This window comes from Struthio camelus, chromosome 3, assembly GCF_040807025.1.
Source record: "Struthio camelus isolate bStrCam1 chromosome 3, bStrCam1.hap1, whole genome shotgun sequence".
NCBI lineage: Eukaryota > Metazoa > Chordata > Aves > Struthioniformes > Struthionidae > Struthio > Struthio camelus.
In genome coordinates this window covers 16052198-16071034 of record NC_090944.1, presented here as the reverse complement: position 1 = coordinate 16071034, position 18837 = coordinate 16052198, and the positions used below count along the sequence as shown (strand labels likewise).

The 18837-nt window shown below is 42.0% G+C and overlaps 1 protein-coding gene across 4 annotated transcripts in view; it reads left to right on the top strand.

Annotated features, from left to right (window-relative positions):
* KLHL29 (kelch like family member 29) overlaps positions 1 to 18837 on the top strand; it is a 382418-nt gene that overhangs the window by 237195 nt on the left and 126386 nt on the right. For all 4 annotated transcript variants that reach the window (XM_068937065.1, XM_068937066.1, XM_068937064.1 and 1 more), the window contains 2 exons: positions 11207 to 11348; positions 12133 to 12687. In XM_068937065.1, the coding sequence (XP_068793166.1) occupies positions 11207 to 11348; positions 12133 to 12687 (697 nt within the window). The remainder of the gene's footprint in view (positions 1 to 11206; positions 11349 to 12132; positions 12688 to 18837) is intronic.

Sequence of the window (18837 nt, the reverse complement as noted above, 5' to 3'; positions counted from 1 at the left end):
TGTTTAGCGCTCTAGGAAGAGCTGAAAATGGTAACCTTACAGATACGGCAAATCGCCCGAAGTACTGATACGTTTCTTACTTTATACAGCAACTTCTGCTTAATCTGATCACTGGTTAATTTAATCCTGTTTCATTTGATTGGATCCCCTGGAACCAAATCATTTGTATTGTGTTTTCCCTGGTATTTCTGATCATTGTCGTTGTTAATTTGATCAGGATCGATTGAATAAGTCATTGAAAATAAATCACATCATAATTAATCAAATGCAGCATTAGAAAAACAGATCCTCAGCTAGTCTGTTAGCTTTTACTCCCTTTTTTCTTCCTCAGTACGTGCTGTTTGGACTTCCTTTGGAAAGAAGCAGAGATGAACATTTTAATAGCATCCACACTTTAGTTGTGTGTGCATGGAAGGCAGATGTGTATGTATTTATATTTATATATCTATCCGTTTAAAGTGTCTTCGTCTTACAAACTCTGTGATCTCTTCTAAGGCAGGGGTGTTGGAGCTGGTAGGGTAAACTGAAAAGACCCAAGCTTTCTTTTGCTGGCCTTAATGACTCAATGATTTTAAGGGGTTCGGCATGTGATCCCCATTTGGATTTGGTACAGAATCATCAATAAATATAAAAACAAGATAAGACTCTGTGCTCTGTTCTAATCAGATCTGGATATTCTGGTGTACAGTTAGTACTTGTCTGAAGCTAGCAGTTACTCCATAAACTGTGTTGGTGTCTGTGGGTGGGACAGGAGCTTTCAGATTGCAATAAAAAATGATTTTGATCTCTCTCTGGTGTGTGGAAAGGAAATTATTTGACTTTTAATTAAAAAAAAGTAGGTATTTGTTCCTGTTTTGACTCTTCTCTCATTCTGATCAGTACTTGTGACCACAGATGGCCATTTTGACATGCAGTGTTAGATATTTACAGTTCTGTATTCTAATCAAGGCTTTATTACAATAAATCAAGGTTTTATTTGACTTCTGGAGGTGATGATTGAACAAAGCACAGCTAAAACTACCTTTAGATCTCCTGGAAGCCACAACGAGTTCAGGGGGGGACACGTTGCCTCTTAAGTGGTATTATCTGCCCTGACCACGGGTTGACGCTCTCCGAGTTTATCCTGGGGACGTCGCGAGGGCACTGCCTGCCCTGCACCTCGACTGGAGATTACTCACCCATCACTGCAGAGGTAGCAGCTCCTGCTAGACCTCCTGCAGAAGCGGAGGAGGAGAATTAGGAAGATCAGATCATGACTAGCTGTTAGAGGTGATGTATCCCTACTGAAGGTCATTTAATTATAACTTATCCTTCGCTCCGTGGCTTATGGAACCAAGCATTGTTATTTCAGGCTCACAATAACCCCTCTCTTCCTCTCCGTCATCCTGAGTTTTCTTGAGCAAACGGGAGGTATTTTTAGAGGTGTTTTTTCTTTATGTAAACTTCCTTGGAGCAGAGAGTAGAAGCCTTTATGTTTTGACTTGTGTGGTAAATTTTATTAAAAAGATACATGATAGAGGATTTTCAGAAGTGCTAAGCCTTTGGGCAAACTCCCCGTCTTCAGTGATTGTCCTGTTATTACTGAGTGCAATGGCCAAAACCGGACACTAGAAAAAATGTCATCCTAAAGGAATAAAAAATAAAGGAATATAAAACCATTTGTAGTTGGAGGAACTGTAAGTAGAGCCAGTTCTTAAAGCTACCGATTTATCTTTGCACGACCAAGGACTATACAGCATCCCAAGCTACCATAATGAACGGAGTGGTATTGAAGGTTCATCTGAATTACACCCCAAAAGTGAGAGGAGTGAGGTGCCAGGAAAAAGTGGGTGGCAGTATAACACAGTCTTGGCAGTCCAACCAGTAACGCTAGCCGCAGCTGGACCATTATCTGTTTTAGTTTAAATTGTGTGGCTGTGGACAGCAAAGTATGTCTCATAGCCTTTTGCTACGTTTATAGCTTGGTATGTGGTGTGTTTGCAATAAATCTCTTAGAAGGACGATGACTGAGGCAGCTGAAGCATTCGTGCTAGTCTACGGATCAGGCCTGCCAAAGGAAAACAGAAGAACCGGGCTGCTTGGAGATACAGAAGCAAAAATGAGCAGGAGTGCTTGGATGTAAAACTACAGACCGGAAAAACTGGAGAAAACAATGATTGTGTTTTCAGCAAAAAGCATATATTAACGCCCTATTGTAAATCAAATTAAATGGCCATCCAACTGCCTGATCCTGCACTGGACTTCTTGTGTTATTAAAGCCATGAATCTGAATGGAAGCAAGGTTGTGCCTGGAGACCTCCTGTTCTCAGAAAGGACCTGCCAGTCACGTCTGGTCGGAACAGCTTGTCGAAGCCTCAGCTTCTTTTAAGAACCGACTGGGAAGCTGACGGGTTCGAGCTGTTTTTGCACAGACTTGTTTGAATCTTAAAATGCATTTTCATCTGTCTGTGCAGAAAAAAAAAAGATTTTTAATAAGAACCATTGAGATATGTGATTTCAGATTAAAAAGAAATGGGTAATACTGTTCTAGTGTTTTTACTGTGATACTTGCCGGTGTTTCTCCTGCATAGTCCAAATTTTTAACATGGCCGGAGCAATTGCAGGAAGAGGCAGATTTTAGATGTTATCTTGCATGTAAGAAAAGGGATGGATTGTTAAAGTGTATATTCTCTTTGAGAGATGCAGCGCTCTAATCCTGTTTTGCACATCTTAATTTTAGTGACTGCATAGCTTACCTTCAAAAGATGCTTTTAATTGAACACTTGAATAAAATTTGAATAAAGTCTAATATATTTGGGATTCCTTCTCCACTCCCTCAAAATATGATGTGGAATTTATTAGTCTTAATGTACATATCCCAAGGCTAATTATTTTATCTTGTATATCAGTTTCTCCTCATCTTTCATACAGCTTTTACTTTCAGTTTTAAAGAATAAATAAAATCTTGATTGGAAAGTCTTTGTTGTGTTACAGTAGAAAAGGGGGGCAGCTTTATAAATGTGAAAGGTTTTTTAGTTCTTTTTTAATTATTTACAAATGCTGAGTTAAAGGACAGTAGAATTTAAGTTATGCCTTAAATTAGTATCTTACTGATGGAAGACTCTCAAAGAAAGTTGAAACTTTTAAATTGCTATGAGCCAAATTCAGCCACAATTTAATATCTCAATTGATGTTGATGAACTTAGGGCAGTGATAAATTTGGACCTGTAAGCTTATTTTTCTTTCTACTGTGAAAGGTAAGCATGCTGTTTCTACAGTACTGGCTGTCCTTTTGTTTGAGAGTTGACTGAGTATACTTTGATCCTTTTTTTAGAAAAAAGATTTCTCTGTTCTCTCGTAAAGAAAGCTTCCTGAGACCTGGATCAGATTATGGAAACTAAAGTGAACACACAAAAGTGCTTGTTAGGAAGTGAAATTTATGTGCAAACTAAATGTGCCCTTGATGATAGCCATATTGATCAAGCCAAGTTAATAAATCAGCAATATCATGCAGCACTATTCAACAGTGACACTCTTTTCTTCTTTTTTTTAATTTTTTTTATGTGCCTGCTGTGTAGGCAGAGGACATGCACTCTCCTGCCAAGGAGTGTGTACTACAATTGAAACACTGAATTCAGAGGGTTTGAATGTAAAATGTCGGCATCCAGTACAACAAAAGGGAACTCTATAGAAGTAATTTAAAGCAGGGATTGGAATTTAAAGTGACATAGCTTTTAGTTTTTATATTATTCCTCTTTTTATTTCTAACACTTGATCCAGAAAGAAATGTAAAGTCCTCTTTAAATATCTAAATGAAATCCAGGGAAATTTGGGACAAAGTCTCCATATGGGATATGGCTTCTAAACCATATCCCATCAGTGATCACCATTTGCATTCAGGACAATTTTATTTTGTTTTCGAACCGTCCGCTGCTGGGTCATTCCTGAGTAGCTTTGCTGACAGAGTAGGATTACGTCTTTTGCCTGCCCTTGAGATTCTGATCTGACAAGCACTTACGCCATTATTACCCATTTTTCCTTTTGCCATAGGGCAAAAAGGATTTTTGATGAACTGCGTTTAGGTGCCTCTGCGGTAGGATCCCCACAGAACCTCAAACAGCCCTGATGCGCCGAGCAGTACCTGTTCTCTGTTGCCTAATGGTTGACAAGGTTGCCTGTTCTTTTCTGTTGCGAGATGATTTTGCACTGGTAGTTCTGCAGATATTAAGTTGATCTACGTGGAGACCGTGTTAGCAGAACAGGTTCTGCTCAGGCCAAAGCAGGGCTTCTGAGCTCCGAACTCAGTGTTGTGCACTGATGTTCATGGTGTGCCGGAGGAGAGCGGTGATTGTCCTGACCACTGTGCAGTCGGTGGACAGAAGGAGGTGCCACCTGAGGTCAATTCATGGCCTTCCTCTATCCCGTCTTTCTCTTTTCTATTCTATAATTTCTCCTGTCTCCCCTTGACTCCCAAAAGCTGAACCCAGTATAAACAGGGAGCTTTCAAAAGGTTAATGAGACAGTAGCAGTTGACGCGGTCTCGATAGGAAGTTATCTTCCCTTACGTTGTCAGAGCTTGGGGATTTGGCCGACTGATTTTGTTAGGAGGTTAATACATGAGAACGAGATGGCAGAGGCTTGCTCCAGGAAAGGCTGCGTTGACACTGGTGGGGGAAGGACACTGGCAGCCAGTTCACAGGCCAGCTGGCGAGAATCACCACTATGCCTAGTGGCAGGGACCAGGGCAGCGTACAGACAGTTGTGCCTCTCGAGCAGGTGGGCCTGGCTGCACTTATCGGTTCCTTCAAGGCTACACTATTAAATTCAAGGTGAGGGGTGTCTTTAAATCGTCTGGAAAACTGGAATTGATGCAGACAGCACCCCATCGCTAAGTGATGTGTCTCGCCTGGAGGCTATACCTCGGTGCTCCAGAGCCTGCGGTGCCTGGTTGGCTCATTGCTGGATGGAGTTTAAGATGCCAGTATTGAATTATTCTCTCAACTTGAAAGGGAACTAAGACTTCTTTTGTCTTCTGTGCTGGGTATCAGCATTTTTCCTATGAGTTAACCGTATTATTTCTTTCTCGCTGCTCCTACATTAGCTTTGGACGGAGAAAAACAATGCTGTGTTAAAGCAGAATTGCCTGGTAATGGAAACTGTAAGGTAGATGAGTTCTTCTCTCCACCCATGAGCAAGTTCTTGAATGAGGTTTTACTGTGGGACAGCTCATTCTGTTTCTCTTGCATATAGTCCTCTACATATCTGTTAGGTTTTTGATATATTATATTCCATTCGTCCCTTAAAACAACACTTATTTCCTTTCCGTACTCAGCCCAGCAGCCGGTGCTAGGGATATATTGCTGTCATCATTGTATCTTAAAAAGCAGTTCATCTATCCTCACTAGCTTGTTTGGCCGCTGACCTACATTCAGAAATGATCCTGGGATCCTATCTAATATAATGTGGGAATTTACTCTAGTTTTGAGGACCCAGCCCTGTGCGCTTTAGATTTCATCTGCATGTCTCATGCACACACATAATGCCTGCCTCATATAATTTTTAGCAGTGGGAACGCTTTGGGGCAGAGACCACGGGGCTTTTTAGAGCACTGGCCACATTCAGGCTGAAATCCTCACCAAAGCCATCAGCCATTACCTGTCAGAGCGAGACATACCTAACAGCTTTTAAAGGAATTCCCTCATTAAATTGGAGTTGCTTTTACCCATGACAGGCTGTAAAACCTGAAGCTGTGGGAGGGCGCATTTTTCTCTGTGCATGCATATGCCTTAGTCCTTTTATTTTCAATGGGGAGAGAAAATAGAGTGGGCTGCATATTGGATACATTATCTTAGTATTAAGCTGCCATTCCCAATCTTTTTCGGATAATTGGAACAGAGAATCGCTACTTCTCATCCATCACTTTAAATGAAGGCCTTAGTAAAATAATTTTGGTTGCCGGGAACCACAAATAAGATCCCTCTATCCAGATTAGTTCTTTTTTGCTCATGAAACTGTTTGAAGAGATTTTAGCACTCTGAGCTGTATGAGGATGTATGTCAGCAGTTTTACAAGCCTCTTGGGAAATTGCTTTAATGTGTTTATAAGGACCTCCCAGGAAATGTTTTGTGTTGTTGAGTCTGAAGAAAATTTTATTGGAATTTTTGTTGTTGTATTGTGGTTGTTGGGGGGCATTCTTTTAATTCCATTGACATTACTGTGTAATAGCTTGTAGTAGCACGGCAGGTTATATGTTTCCATTCATGTAAAAGGTCTTACTGAAAGATTAGGTCTTACTTCATCTAAGATTCAGAAAGGCTGGGACTTAAAGACAAACCTAGTTGCAAATATACCTCTTGAACAACAGTAGTAGCCATATAAACTTCTGTAGGATAGTCTGAATCACTAATTCCGTCTTTAGCACCAGCTAAGTGCTCTGAACTCGCAAACTTTCTTCAGTATATTCTGCATAGGCCCATCAACCTGAAAGTTTTTAATGTTTTGATTTAATAAGGTTCAGTCAAGTAGCTGTACAGCAATTACTGTTGCTTATGGGCCATGATTCATGACTCTCTGAAGGAAAAAAAGATTGGCAACCAGGCAACTTGTCCCTGGTAGCCTCGCATAACTCTGAAATTATTCCACCTTGCTCTGTTCAGCCCATACATCCGTATTGCAGCTAATTTCCTTAGGACTGGGAAACTGCCTTTGCCAGTGTCTCCTTTCTGCTGTTTAAAAAAGCTTGAGGAAAGAATTTCCGGTTTTGTTTTAGAGAATTGGGCTAATCTCAGCTTTATATGCTTTTTGTATGTCTTTTAGGGAAGTAACATTAGTGCCTGTGAAAGGTGGAAAGGAAGAACAGTCGTGTCTGAGCTGAGGGTGTGGAGAGGTCCAAGCAGAAAGATGGTCTGTGTCCTCCAAGGCTGAACAGGTTGCCAACTAGCTCAACATTAGGGCAAACAATCTGTGAGGAGAAAGGGGCTCTCCACCAAACCCCTTCTTCTTCTGAGGTTCACCGCCAGTGACGTAGAGCCTTCATGTGCTGCAGATATGCCTCGCCGGTGTTCATTTACAAGCTCTCCAACTCTGCAAGTTATTTTGACAGTGGAAGGTGTAAGATGTAGTTGGGGCAAGAGCTCTTAAGTGTGGTTTATGTGCTGGTTTTAGCGCTAAGCTACTCATCACCTTTTGTATCTGTGTTGACCACAGAAGCCTAAATTGGCTGATTTGTGGAAAACAATAAATATGCAGATAAAATCCCTCTGATGACCGTTTCGGTACACTTATAAAATCTGTGCCCCCATTTATTTTTCTGTGTCAGTCGTCATTTTTAAATATGGGGTGTTTTGCCCCATGCCAAATGGCATCGCACTGATTACTGTTTTAATTCAAGATGTTGTCTCCAATAGTGAAGGAGCTCTTGAATTATTTTGAATCGCTATCGTAATGTTTAGTGGCTGCTTAGTAACTTCAAGGTGTTAACCTCAGGTAAATTAATTACGTTCTCAAGTGGATAGGAAAAAACCTACTTTTGTAAGACAATGTAATTTTTATTTATATTCATTCTCCAATTAGTTGCATCATGTCTGTTTGGGTCTCCCCTTTGTTAGTCACCTTCACTGTCCACTTGTCAGAGGGTCTTTGCTGGAGAGAGCGATATGGTGGAGAGGGAGAACTGGCTTTAGGGAGGGTGAGAAGAAGGAGTGAGGTCAAAATGTGAATTATCGATTTTCAAAAATAAAACGAAGGGATTTTGCTTTTCTTAAGCCATTTGGACTAGAAATGGGAGAACCGAGCACTACTCTAAGAAATTCTAATTTTAGTTGCTATTTTAGTTGAATATCAAACAGATAAATTATTAGGAAATTCAAAGCATAAGCTAGCACAATCTCTGAAACTCTCTTCTGTAGAACGTGTCACCGTTCATTGCTGCAATTCAAAGTTACAGGCATGCCGTAAAATTTAAGCTTCAACTTATTAGACAGCAATTCAGATTTGCTCTTAATGGTTATTTGAAATACAAGAGGAAAAAATCATATCCTCAAATTAGGATTTTGTGCACTTTATCTGTAACTAAGAATACAGATTAAACCTTTTAGGGTTGCTAAAAGTATGCTGATGTTTGATTCAGTAATCTTTGGAGTCTGTTATGAATTTCAGGCAATGAAGTAGCCAGTGCTACTATTGACTAGGTAGGCTTCAAAAGACCTTTTGGAAACCTTCTTGTCTTTTACGTAAATAGACATTTGGCAGTATTTTAAAATGTATACCCAGTAGATTTTTTAATGCATTTCCTTTTTTCATGTGTTTCTTGTTTAATTCAAACAAGCATCTGACATGAAAGCTAAAGATAAAAGTGTAACATAGTACAATTAGTTTCTGTGAAGTCTGCCGATCACTAATGGAGCACATCTCTTTGCCTTACACAACTAGCATAATACAGGCCATTTTTTGGTCATTTGTGTTGTACGTTAAAAGCATCAAATAGAGTGCTATCATGTGCCAGGGCACATGGTCATAAAGTTCCTCTGTTTGTTTGATAATATTGGAAATAATTTTGCTTTCCAAATATGCAAATCAGTAATTGCTGCAATCAGATCAGAGGCATGTAGCACTTGTAATGTAACCCTTTATACGTTAAGAAAAAATAAAGCAGACATTAGATCAGAGTCCAGAAATATCTATTATATTAAAAAGGAGTTTAGTAAGCTGATTTTCTGTTTCTTCCATCATTATTGTCTAAACCCTACTTTATTAATATGTGTAGCTCTTTCTGATCAAATAAATGTGAGCATAGGAGTGCAGTTTGAAAGCAAGGTGCTGGACTTGTGCATTTACTTCCAGTGAGCCTTTAAGAAACAGGATTTGTGAGTGTATTTGTTCTCATGGAAAGACTAGCGTTTGTGGAAGCAGGCTAGAAGTATCTGTTTACTGATAGCAAACCATCAAACCTCTTTCCTATTCGAAACCCGCTTATAAGGTTCAATTCATACAACAAAGAAATGCAACATGCAGATGACACGTGTGGCACGTGGTATGATTTGAGTTATGCATCGTCTTGTCCTTTGGTGATTGAAAAAAATGCCGGATTCACTGTATTGCACTGGGATAAATACTAGGCTTTCTGAGGAAAGTATCACAGTTGATTTATAGGCAGAGAGTGCTGGTGGTGCTTTTTTTCCTTTCTTCTCTGTCTTGACTTTTGACCATGTAAAAGGGTGAACGTGCCCAAGAGGATGTAGGGTGCTTTGGCCACTGTTGAACAATTTAACTACATACAAAGTCATATTGCTACCATAGACTGGTAAACCTACAGCAGCATTATTTCCTCCTCTGTCAAAGACTTTGTGCAGTGTTAAAGCAAAAAGTGTTCAGATTGAGCCTTTTCACAGGACAAGTTATAAACAGAAAGCATTTGAAAATTGAGATTTATTTCTTCTGCTCCTGCCCTTTCTTTGCCACTGGGTGCAACAGAACGAATCTTAAAGCTATCGCTTGTCAGCATGTGCTCTCGTCTTTCCTTTCCCGAGTGTCATTTTCGCTTTTGTTGAAAAAGCTGTAGCAGGTTTGAAAAGCTAAAAGTGGAATTGAAAAGGTGAGGAGAGAAGGAAAGGTGAATCTAAAACCTGGATATCCGTGTCCTTGGTACCAGTAGGAAAAAAAAAATGAAAAGAGAAGTAAAAGTAAAAAACAAAAAATGACATGGAAGGGGTTAATAGCTGCATTTTGGAAAAGAAAGGTAAATCCATTTGGACACAAACTGAAAATTTGCACTTCAAGATTCCCTAGAAGAAAGTCATTAAGAACTAGCTTTCACGGCACACATCTGTATTTAACAAAGTATGCCGTTTCTAGCGGAGAAGATACTTGCTGTGCTGTTTCTGACAGCTGGCCGGCAAAGAGAGCAGCACAGAGAAAACCCTGTCCTCCACCAGGGTTTGGACTCAGGACTGCTGACTCCCGCAGCCTGCAAGGGAAAAATCTCAAGAGGAAAAGGGAATTAGCATTTAGAGATGTGAGAGGCCCTTGGATGAAGGAAAGCGAGAGAAAATGAAGGAGGAACTTGAGAAGTCGGGTGTGGTGAGATCCGTGGCAGGACAGAGGAGCTCACCAAGGTCTTGATGGGAACAGTTCGTGGGGGATTGTGGTACCCGAGATGGGGAAAAAAGTCAGTGATGTTGACAGAAACGTCATTGGTACAGTGTGTCCCCACGCATTTATGGAGTTAGGCTCTGTGCCTCCACCTCAGAGCTAACTTACTCCCCAGATTAAGGCAAACAAGTGATCGCTGAGGCCGGCCTCCTCTTCTTTATGGCTTTAATCCGTAATACTCACTCGGTAACAGGCAGCTGGTTCCGTTTTCTCGTTGCAGAGGTTCTGACAGCAGTGAAAAGAAAAAGAAAAAAAAAACCCTTTTAATCTGCCAGTGATGAAATAGATGAAGTATGCCGCGGAGTTAACTAAACGAGACCAGCTAGAGCACCCCCGTTTCCGATGGGCCTTTTCTGAGCAAAGGCATGGCTGTTTGGGAAGAACCCCTGAAACTGCAGGGCTTAACAGTGAAGCCCTTTATTTCTCTGGAAATCTCCTTCAGCTCGCATGGCCCCTTGGTGATTAGGCAGCCCTGATCCTTCCCCTACTTTGCAGTTATTTTAACGTGTCTGAAGAACTGCCAACATATCCACTTTAGCAGCCAATGACTGTTATGCTGCCTCTTTTTATTGGCATTCAATTTTAAGGGCTGACAGACAGTAAATAGTTGGACTTCTCTTTACTGTTCTACAGTAATTTGTTCTATGGTTGTAAATAAGTCTGTCTCTTCCTGCCGTATGCTAAACAAAACTCACCCTTTTTGGAAGAGCCTGAGCAAACAAGATTGTCCCATTTTTATATAAGCTGTGACTGTCTGAACAGATATTACTGCAGTTGTTTGTTATTTTCAAGGCAAAAGAAGCAACTTATTTCTGAAAAGGCTAGAGTTTTTTTAATGGTGGCTTTATTAAATTCCTAGGAGTTTTCTTTTTTTTTTTTTTCTCCCAGATATAGTGTATTCTCCATGCAGACATTTCACGCAAGCCTGGAAGAAAATGATATTTAAAGATCTTAAGATAGCCTGTTGGATCGAAACAAACAGTCAATCAAACAGAAAGGTTACTAGCTATGAGGAAGAGTTAATTATTCCACCCATTCTTAACATTTTTATTCTGTGTTTTTCCTCTCTCTCTGGTAGACACCTTGCATTTCCAAGACTGAAAATCAGCCTCAAGGACTTGCCACTAGCGTTAGGTGGGGACAGACACCCATCAATCAGTCTACGCCCTGGGACACTGATGAGCCTCCGTCTAAACAGATGAGGGAGAATGAAACCCCAGGTATGTTTTTAATCCTATCCGTAATTCTACAGGGGAAAACCGTTCAGAGCAAATTCAATGCACCATCTCCATTTACCTCTCTAAATTAGACTTCATTGTGAGCCCGTTCTTATTCTTTAGCAGTTTTTTTTTTTCCCCTCACATTGTAAAGACCCCTGAAGTTGCTTCTGTGCCGGGGCTAATATAAATGTATTAAGATGCCTGCAAGTTCATTAAAGGGTTTTCTTTTTTTTTTTTTTTTTTTTTGTTCTCCCCACCTTCTCTACCTTCACTAAAGGAAAAAGGCGCTCGGTAATACTTTAAGACCTCTTTTATGTCCAGAACCACCTGAAATGATTGCCAGCTCCCAGACACATATCATACATTGTGCCGCTATGCCAGACGCCTAATTACAGTCCCTTTGTAGTGGCGGGAGCACCGTCATTATACACACAGAGTGTTTGTCAAGGAGCCGCGAAAGCACGGCGGGGAGAGAGGTTAATTTTCCTTGGAAGCGCGCGCGCTTAAGCTACATAAAGCGGCCAAAAAAAAAAAAAAAGGGGGGGGGGAAGAAAACCAGATAAAATTGCAAACATGTCACCTGATGAGGGTTTTAACAGTTGCGCTTGCGTCGCCGTAGCAATTTTATGCGCTTAGCGGGTGGGAATAGCCCCAGAGCCTGCACCGTTTTTAGAGGTTGTGCGGAAAAAGAAACCGTGGAGGCTACGGGAAGGGGAGGCGTGGGGCGTTTGGGGTTTTCGCTTCGTGGCGGTTTGGTCACTAGGAGCCTCCCTCCGTGCCCCAGGTGCGGCGCCGTGGGTGACGACGGTGGCGGCGGGGAGCCAGCCGGCCCTGATCACGCACTCGTACGGCATGACCCAGCCGCCCACCTTCAGCCCGGCCGCCAGCGTGCCGGCGCCCGTCATCGGCGTGACGCCCTCGCTGCCTCCGCACGTGCCGGCCCCCCAGCTCCCGCTCCTGCCCGCGCACTACCAGCTCCCGCAGCAGCCCTCGCAGCCCCTCAGCAACATGGTGGTCAACCTCCAGAGCCAGCCCTTGTACACCAACAGCCAGCCGCTCAGCATGTCCTCCCTGACCGGCGTCGGCCCCGGCACCCACCCGGGCCACGGGGCCGTCGGTAACGGCCACATGGCCTGCCCGCTGCTGCCGCCGCCGCCGCCGCCGGCCCTGCCCTCGGCCGCGCTGCCCAGCGCCGGGCCCGCCACCAACGGCCAGGCCGCCCCGCCGCTGCCGCCCGCCCCCGCCGCCGCCGCCGGCCAGGACGCCGCCAACGGCCTGCAGATGCTGCGGACGATCGGCGTGGGGAAGTACGAGTTCACCGACCCCTGGCACCCCAAAGGTAAGTGGGGCCCGCGCTGCCTCGCGGCCCTCGCGGGAAGGGGTTTGGGCCGCCGCGGCCCGAGAAGCCGCCGGCCACCGGCGACGGCGGATCCGGCTCTGCTCTGCGTGAATTACGAGTTGATGGTGGCAAAAAGCACAGCTGCAGAGGTGGGGAGGTGAGCCACGGACGTCCTTTGCAGCCCGCCGCGGCTTGCAGGGTCCATCAGACGAGCTCGCGCTCCCCCATCTCGGAGGGCACTAGGCAGCGATCGCCCTGCGCCTCCCAGCGCGACTCCTGCTGAAACGCGTGGTTTTGTTCGCGTCGGCCCAGCCTCCTCCACCGCTAGTCACAACACCTGACATTTTTTTCCCCCCCTGCCCCGCTACTTCGAGCCAAAACCAAGCTCAAGCAGCTGAAGTCGAACAGGCCGAGAAGCTCAGTGGCGGAGGCGTTGCCACCGCCGTCACCGGGCTCCAGCGCTACAAGACGCGGTGAATCGTAGTTAGCGCTCCTTAAAGGCCGACCTCGTCTCATAAGTAGCTTCTAAACGAGCCACGCTGTTCGCTCACGTTGTTCGCTCACGTTTGAGCGTCCTGCCCTAGGCGCTTTAAAAATATCTACGATCTGTTTACTTAGTTTCCGATTTCGTTTGCAGCCTTTGCCATACCTCCCCCGAACGTCGCGAATGTGCCACGTGTGAGGGTGAAATAAAAGTCTAGCTTGCAAAAGTATAAATGCCGGCCTATCAGCAAAATCAATTACATCGATTTAAAAAAAAACACCCTGAAGGCTTCATTAAGTCTGGATATTTTATGTATACGTTTGTATTCAGACACAGTCCATGTGTAAATTATTTACTTGCCACAAGCCATTAAGTTCTGTTGTGTAGCTCTGTATAAAGACAAGGAATCTCTATTAAAAATGTTTAGTCCAATAACTCTTCCTGCTTTTTACATCAATTGTACCTTGGTATGTGCAAGCCCTCACCACATCTCTCTTGAAAAGGAGTTAAGGCACAAGCTCGGCAGCACTTTTCTGAAGCTGGGTATTTGGACTGCTTTTAAATGTTAACGTCCAAACCCCATACAGATTTCGAACCCTTGCAGGATAGTGACCCTCTGAATGTCTCTTTTCTTTAAAATCTAGGTGGACTTTAAGTGAAACGAACCCCAGCAGGTAGCTGAAAAATCACAAACAGCTGCTCTATAAGATTTTTGTTTATTCTTTCCCGTTAAAAAAAAAAAATCAGAACCCCCGAAAGCCTTTTGTCAGGCTGGCTGTGCAGGTTGCAAACCCTCGAGTCTGTAGAAAGGGAAAGGGGAGAGATTTATGCTCTAAACCTGGTCGACTGAGTTGCAGCAGTTCTGCTGGATGTCTCTGTTCTCCGTGGAAGCTATTGCTCTTCTAAAGCCATCATCTCCGTTCTTTGTAGCCACCTATCCCAATTTACCGCGCTGGGTACTCAGATGTATGATCAAGTTAACACAATTTAAAGGCTTACTTGGTGCCATCGGAGCCATGTGCAAGTATACAATACAAGGAAAAACACATAAGCCTAAACCACTTTCGCTGTGGTAATTTGATCACATATCTGAGCCCGAATGACGCTAAGCTAGTGAGACAAATGAGCGTGTCAGCGTCGGCACACTGGCGGTTAGGAGTACTCCTCAACGCCTCGCACACTTAGGGCCAGTAGCATCAGCTGTTATTTACTCTTCCTCCGTCAATTAACCTTCAGCGTATCTTTGGCTACCGGGTGAAGTAAACTTCAAATCGGAGCCTAAGCAAAACCAGCGTAAAATCAGCCTTTTAATGTTTGATTTGCAAGGTTTTAATCAGCGTTCTGGCTTAAACCGCTGTGAACCCTAGTCTAATTGCCTGAGCTCTGCTGAGCATTCAGGAGATCCGGGTTTGCTTGAAAGCTTAAGAGGCAGCGGTCGGTGGCGAGTTATTCATTAAGGTGAGGAAGAGAGTTCCTTGAATATGCCAGGCACGTCAGAGCTGGCTCCAGTTTGGCACTTGGAGGCCTTTGTATCTAGGACAGACTCATCAGGAGAATATTGAAACGAGCAGTATTTCTAATCCACGACAACTGCTGACACATTAACCGTACTGTACCTTATATATTACAGCTCGACCGCTGTTTTGCCAGGGATTAGCTAGCTTCTCTACGATCATCAGCTATTGATTTTTTCCTGTTCCTGTAAGGGTTAAAAAGCAAACAAATATGAGATAATGAAGCATGTGTATGCAAGTGTCTCATCAGCAGGACTTGTTTTACAGGGAAAAAGTCATCTCTTCCTCCATTTCCACTCTTAAAAGCCCTTACTTCCAAAGCTATAAGTCTTCTTGTAAAAGCTAATGTCAGACAAGATATGCATTATTAACAGGTGGGTTTGCTTATGTTTGATTTGCTTTCGGAAGGAGAGAGGAAGAATCAGGAATGAGAAAACAAGTGGGTTTTGAAACCAGGCCTTAAAACCTTTCTAGGATAAAATTCTTAATATAAACCGTATGGATTTCAGTGTGGCTCAATTTTCAAATTATTTTTTGTTTTAATTTCTGCCCTCAGGGATTTAAGTCTCTAAAGCCCAACTGCTTTCACAGTCCTACCTGATAGACAGCTTTCTCTGCAGGAAAGTACTGAGCTCTTCAAATATACAACTTGAAACTAGTTCCCTACTAGTTTTATTTAAATATTCTCTCTCTCTCTCTCTCTCTCTCTCTCTCTCTCTCTCTCAATCTCTCTCTCTCTCTCTTTCTCTCTCTCAGGGAACCTTGGCCAGTATTATAATAAGAGCCACTGCTAATGGCCTTAAGATCTATCTCATTATCCTGAGATTCTCTGTATTATTATTTCACTTGACAATCCAGTCTTGTACAGGTTTGAATAATTGCCCAGCTATCCCTTAAGTGAAAGAGCAGTTCTTGCTGGTTAATATGATAGGTTTTCATATATTTTTAGACTTTATTAGTGAGCTGATTTGAAATGTCATGTTTTATTTCCCATAATTATGTTTCATTTGGCTGTGTATACGCTGGGGCAATATTATAATGTATTCATTCAGCACTAGGTTTCTTACCTGGCTGCTTCCAAACAAAAATAAACAAGTAAGTTGCCAAAAGTTAAAGACGCTGCTGGTATGCAGGTTCACTTGCAATAGGTCAAGAGATCTCACTCTACTTGACTGAGGGAGTCAAGTCATTTGTGTGGCTCTGCAAATACTGCGTTTTGATAACAAGACTCTTGATGGAAAACAGATCTGCCATTCTCTTTACAGTGTTACAGCCCATTCCCTCAGTGTTCTCAATAAATATTCCCACCTCATTCCATTGAAACCTCTTGCAAGAAAATAATTTGTTGCATGGATTAGAGGTCTACTTTGTCTGGATGGGTAATATTCTGTGAAGGGATTTTTTATTGTATCTATAATATATTAAATATGAGTGTTAAGTTTAGCTTCACGATCCATTTACTTAGTGAATTTATAAAGCAGTCACGTTATGGGAGACATAAATAACATTTGAAAGTAATTATTGCTTTTAGCAATGTGTGAAGAACTGTACCGCTGCATTATGAAATGGATGGGATCTCTTACCATACACGATCAGCAGTAGTTTTGAGGTACTTCTGGTTTGAACTGTAATTGCCCTTTGGATAGGTTTTACAGTAAATATTCCTAGTTTTCATCAAAAGCCACGTCACCTTAACACAAAAATGCCATACTAATATTTTAGAACAGAGTCACTTGTTGTTTTCTATCCATGTCCTAAGCCTTGCTCTGCAGTGTAAGGATAAACGCCATGGGAGTCAACAAAGCTGCATATTCAGAGCAATGTACTGAAGATTGCTGAAGCTCACATAGCCAATATGTGGTTTCTGTAGAAAATACAGAGAGCTGCAAAGAATGCTCAAACATCTCTTCAGTATCTTCAGACCGCACGATGTGCCTGCACAAGTTGCCACTTGCAGAACACACTGGCAGAGAGGAGAGAGGGGACATAAATTGTCCCTTCCTTTCCTTGCACAGGGTATCGCTATCCCACGTCATGGCACAGGGGCAGAGAGCAACCTCTATGTACCTGCCAATTCAGTGGAGCCAACATGGAGAAAAATTAGTCTGTGTGATGAAGGACTAGAAGAGATTGGTTCCTTTGCAGAAATAACTGAGTAACTGAGATTTAGTCCTTGATTATTTCATAGGGCAATATGCTTCTCTATATCCAAGGCTTGTAGTAAATCCAGAACCAAACTGTTAGTGGATAGGCCTGCCATAGATAGGATACAAAAATTCCATCTTGAACTTTGAAGTCTGTTACACATTTAGAAAGACACTTTCTTCATAAATTCAGTATACCTTCAAGCACGAATGCTAACCTAAAGAAAGAATGAGGAAAATACAGTTCTTTTTTGCAGTACTTTCTCCTGGAACATAATATTAGCTGTGGAAGCTAAGGGTTTTAATTTGTGAATGTTGACGGGTAACACTGATGTTTGTTTCCCTAGTATTTTTGTTCCATAATTTTTCGGTTTGCAATCTTTAACTAGTGGGAAAAGAAATCAGATGCTAATTAGTGTTCAGAATGTAATGACTGTGGCATCATAACAGTATCAGAAATAAAATCTGAACGTTAATCCTTGTAACACTAATTTCTTAACACTCCATTTTCAAGCATCACCAAATACCATGAACTAAACAGTAAGAAAACTACAAATGAGTACTGTTGCATCATCATTTATTGATTGTACCTTTCACACTTGACTTTATTGCATTGGAATTCTCATTAGACCTCAGACAATATTTACTTTCCTTAATCATGAATAGTAACAAGGTAGACTACAACATTTTGTCAATAACCATCAACTTTTTCTTCACAAAATGATGCTTATTTATTTAAGGCTGAATTTTCAAAGGGACTTCAACTTGACCTGAATTCTGTGCGTGTGCACAGAATATTAGACATTAATTCGGAGGAGAAGGGGATAAATTCAAAGTGCAAACTGGCATTTGGAATTCTAATAACATTAATGAAAGGATGTTGTGTGATAAAGACTTTAGGAGGCCCATGTTCAGCTCTTTACCTTGCACCAAAGTGCCTGTGTAACCCTGGGAAAATCTCTCTTATTTTTGTATCCTCATGTGTGTATTTTTAAATATATATTTGTGTGTGTGTGTGTGTGTGTGTGTGTGTGTGTGTGTATGTATGCACGTATATATGTATATAGAACTCGCATATGATTGTGGGATAGGAGGTCTACAATAGAAATAATAATACGTGCCAGCTCTTATTTCTTGTAGAAGAGTTAAGTTAGCATGTAAACCTGTCAACGTAGTACATGTTTCTTACTATGTTTCCTTAAGATGGTCTTCTGGGTAAGCTGAATGGTACTGAGATACCAATAACCAGTGGTCGTTTGTAGGCTCAGGTGTGGTAATAACATTTCAGGGTTCTAGCATGCTCACCCACAATATTGAACTTAAAATGAACTGCCTGAACAGGTCTTCTAAAATCAAATCTTTTTCAAAATTAATTACAGCTTTCTGTTCATCAGAATAAACTCAAGGGACCTGCGAAGTTGATGAGGTTATCCAAGACATCAGTTGAGTGAGATGGAAATACATTTCGTCTTTCTGTTCCAGCTGGAATGTTTTCAGGAATTCCCGCCCTGTCTTTTAATGCCACTGTTGGTCAGGTCATGACAAAAAGAGTTTTAGTGCATTGAAGAGTCAAAGAGAACTTGTAATAGCCCTAGAACATTACCTCGCTGAACGTATAGCATCAAAAAGGTCACTGAATTCTCCTTTGATTGACAGCTCTCAGTATGTCCATGACTTACGATTTCTTAGTTTTAGCTGAAACAGGAGCCTTTCACCACTACCAGTATTTTATGAGGGATATTGTAGAAAAATTATGGCCTTACTAAAATGCATTAAGACTCTCTGAACCTGCTCTTAAAACTCATCTGCTCCCTGCTATTTATTTTGTTACCTGTTTTTTAAATAAGCATCAGATTTGCAACTTTAGTTCTTCTATTCCTGAAAGTACAGAGCTAAAGAATTCTGGTTTTATTCTGGTGATACGGTGTCATCATTCTCAGATCCTCTTAGGTAGTTAGACAATGATACAATTAAAATGTCTTAAAACATCACATACAGTTTCTTCCCA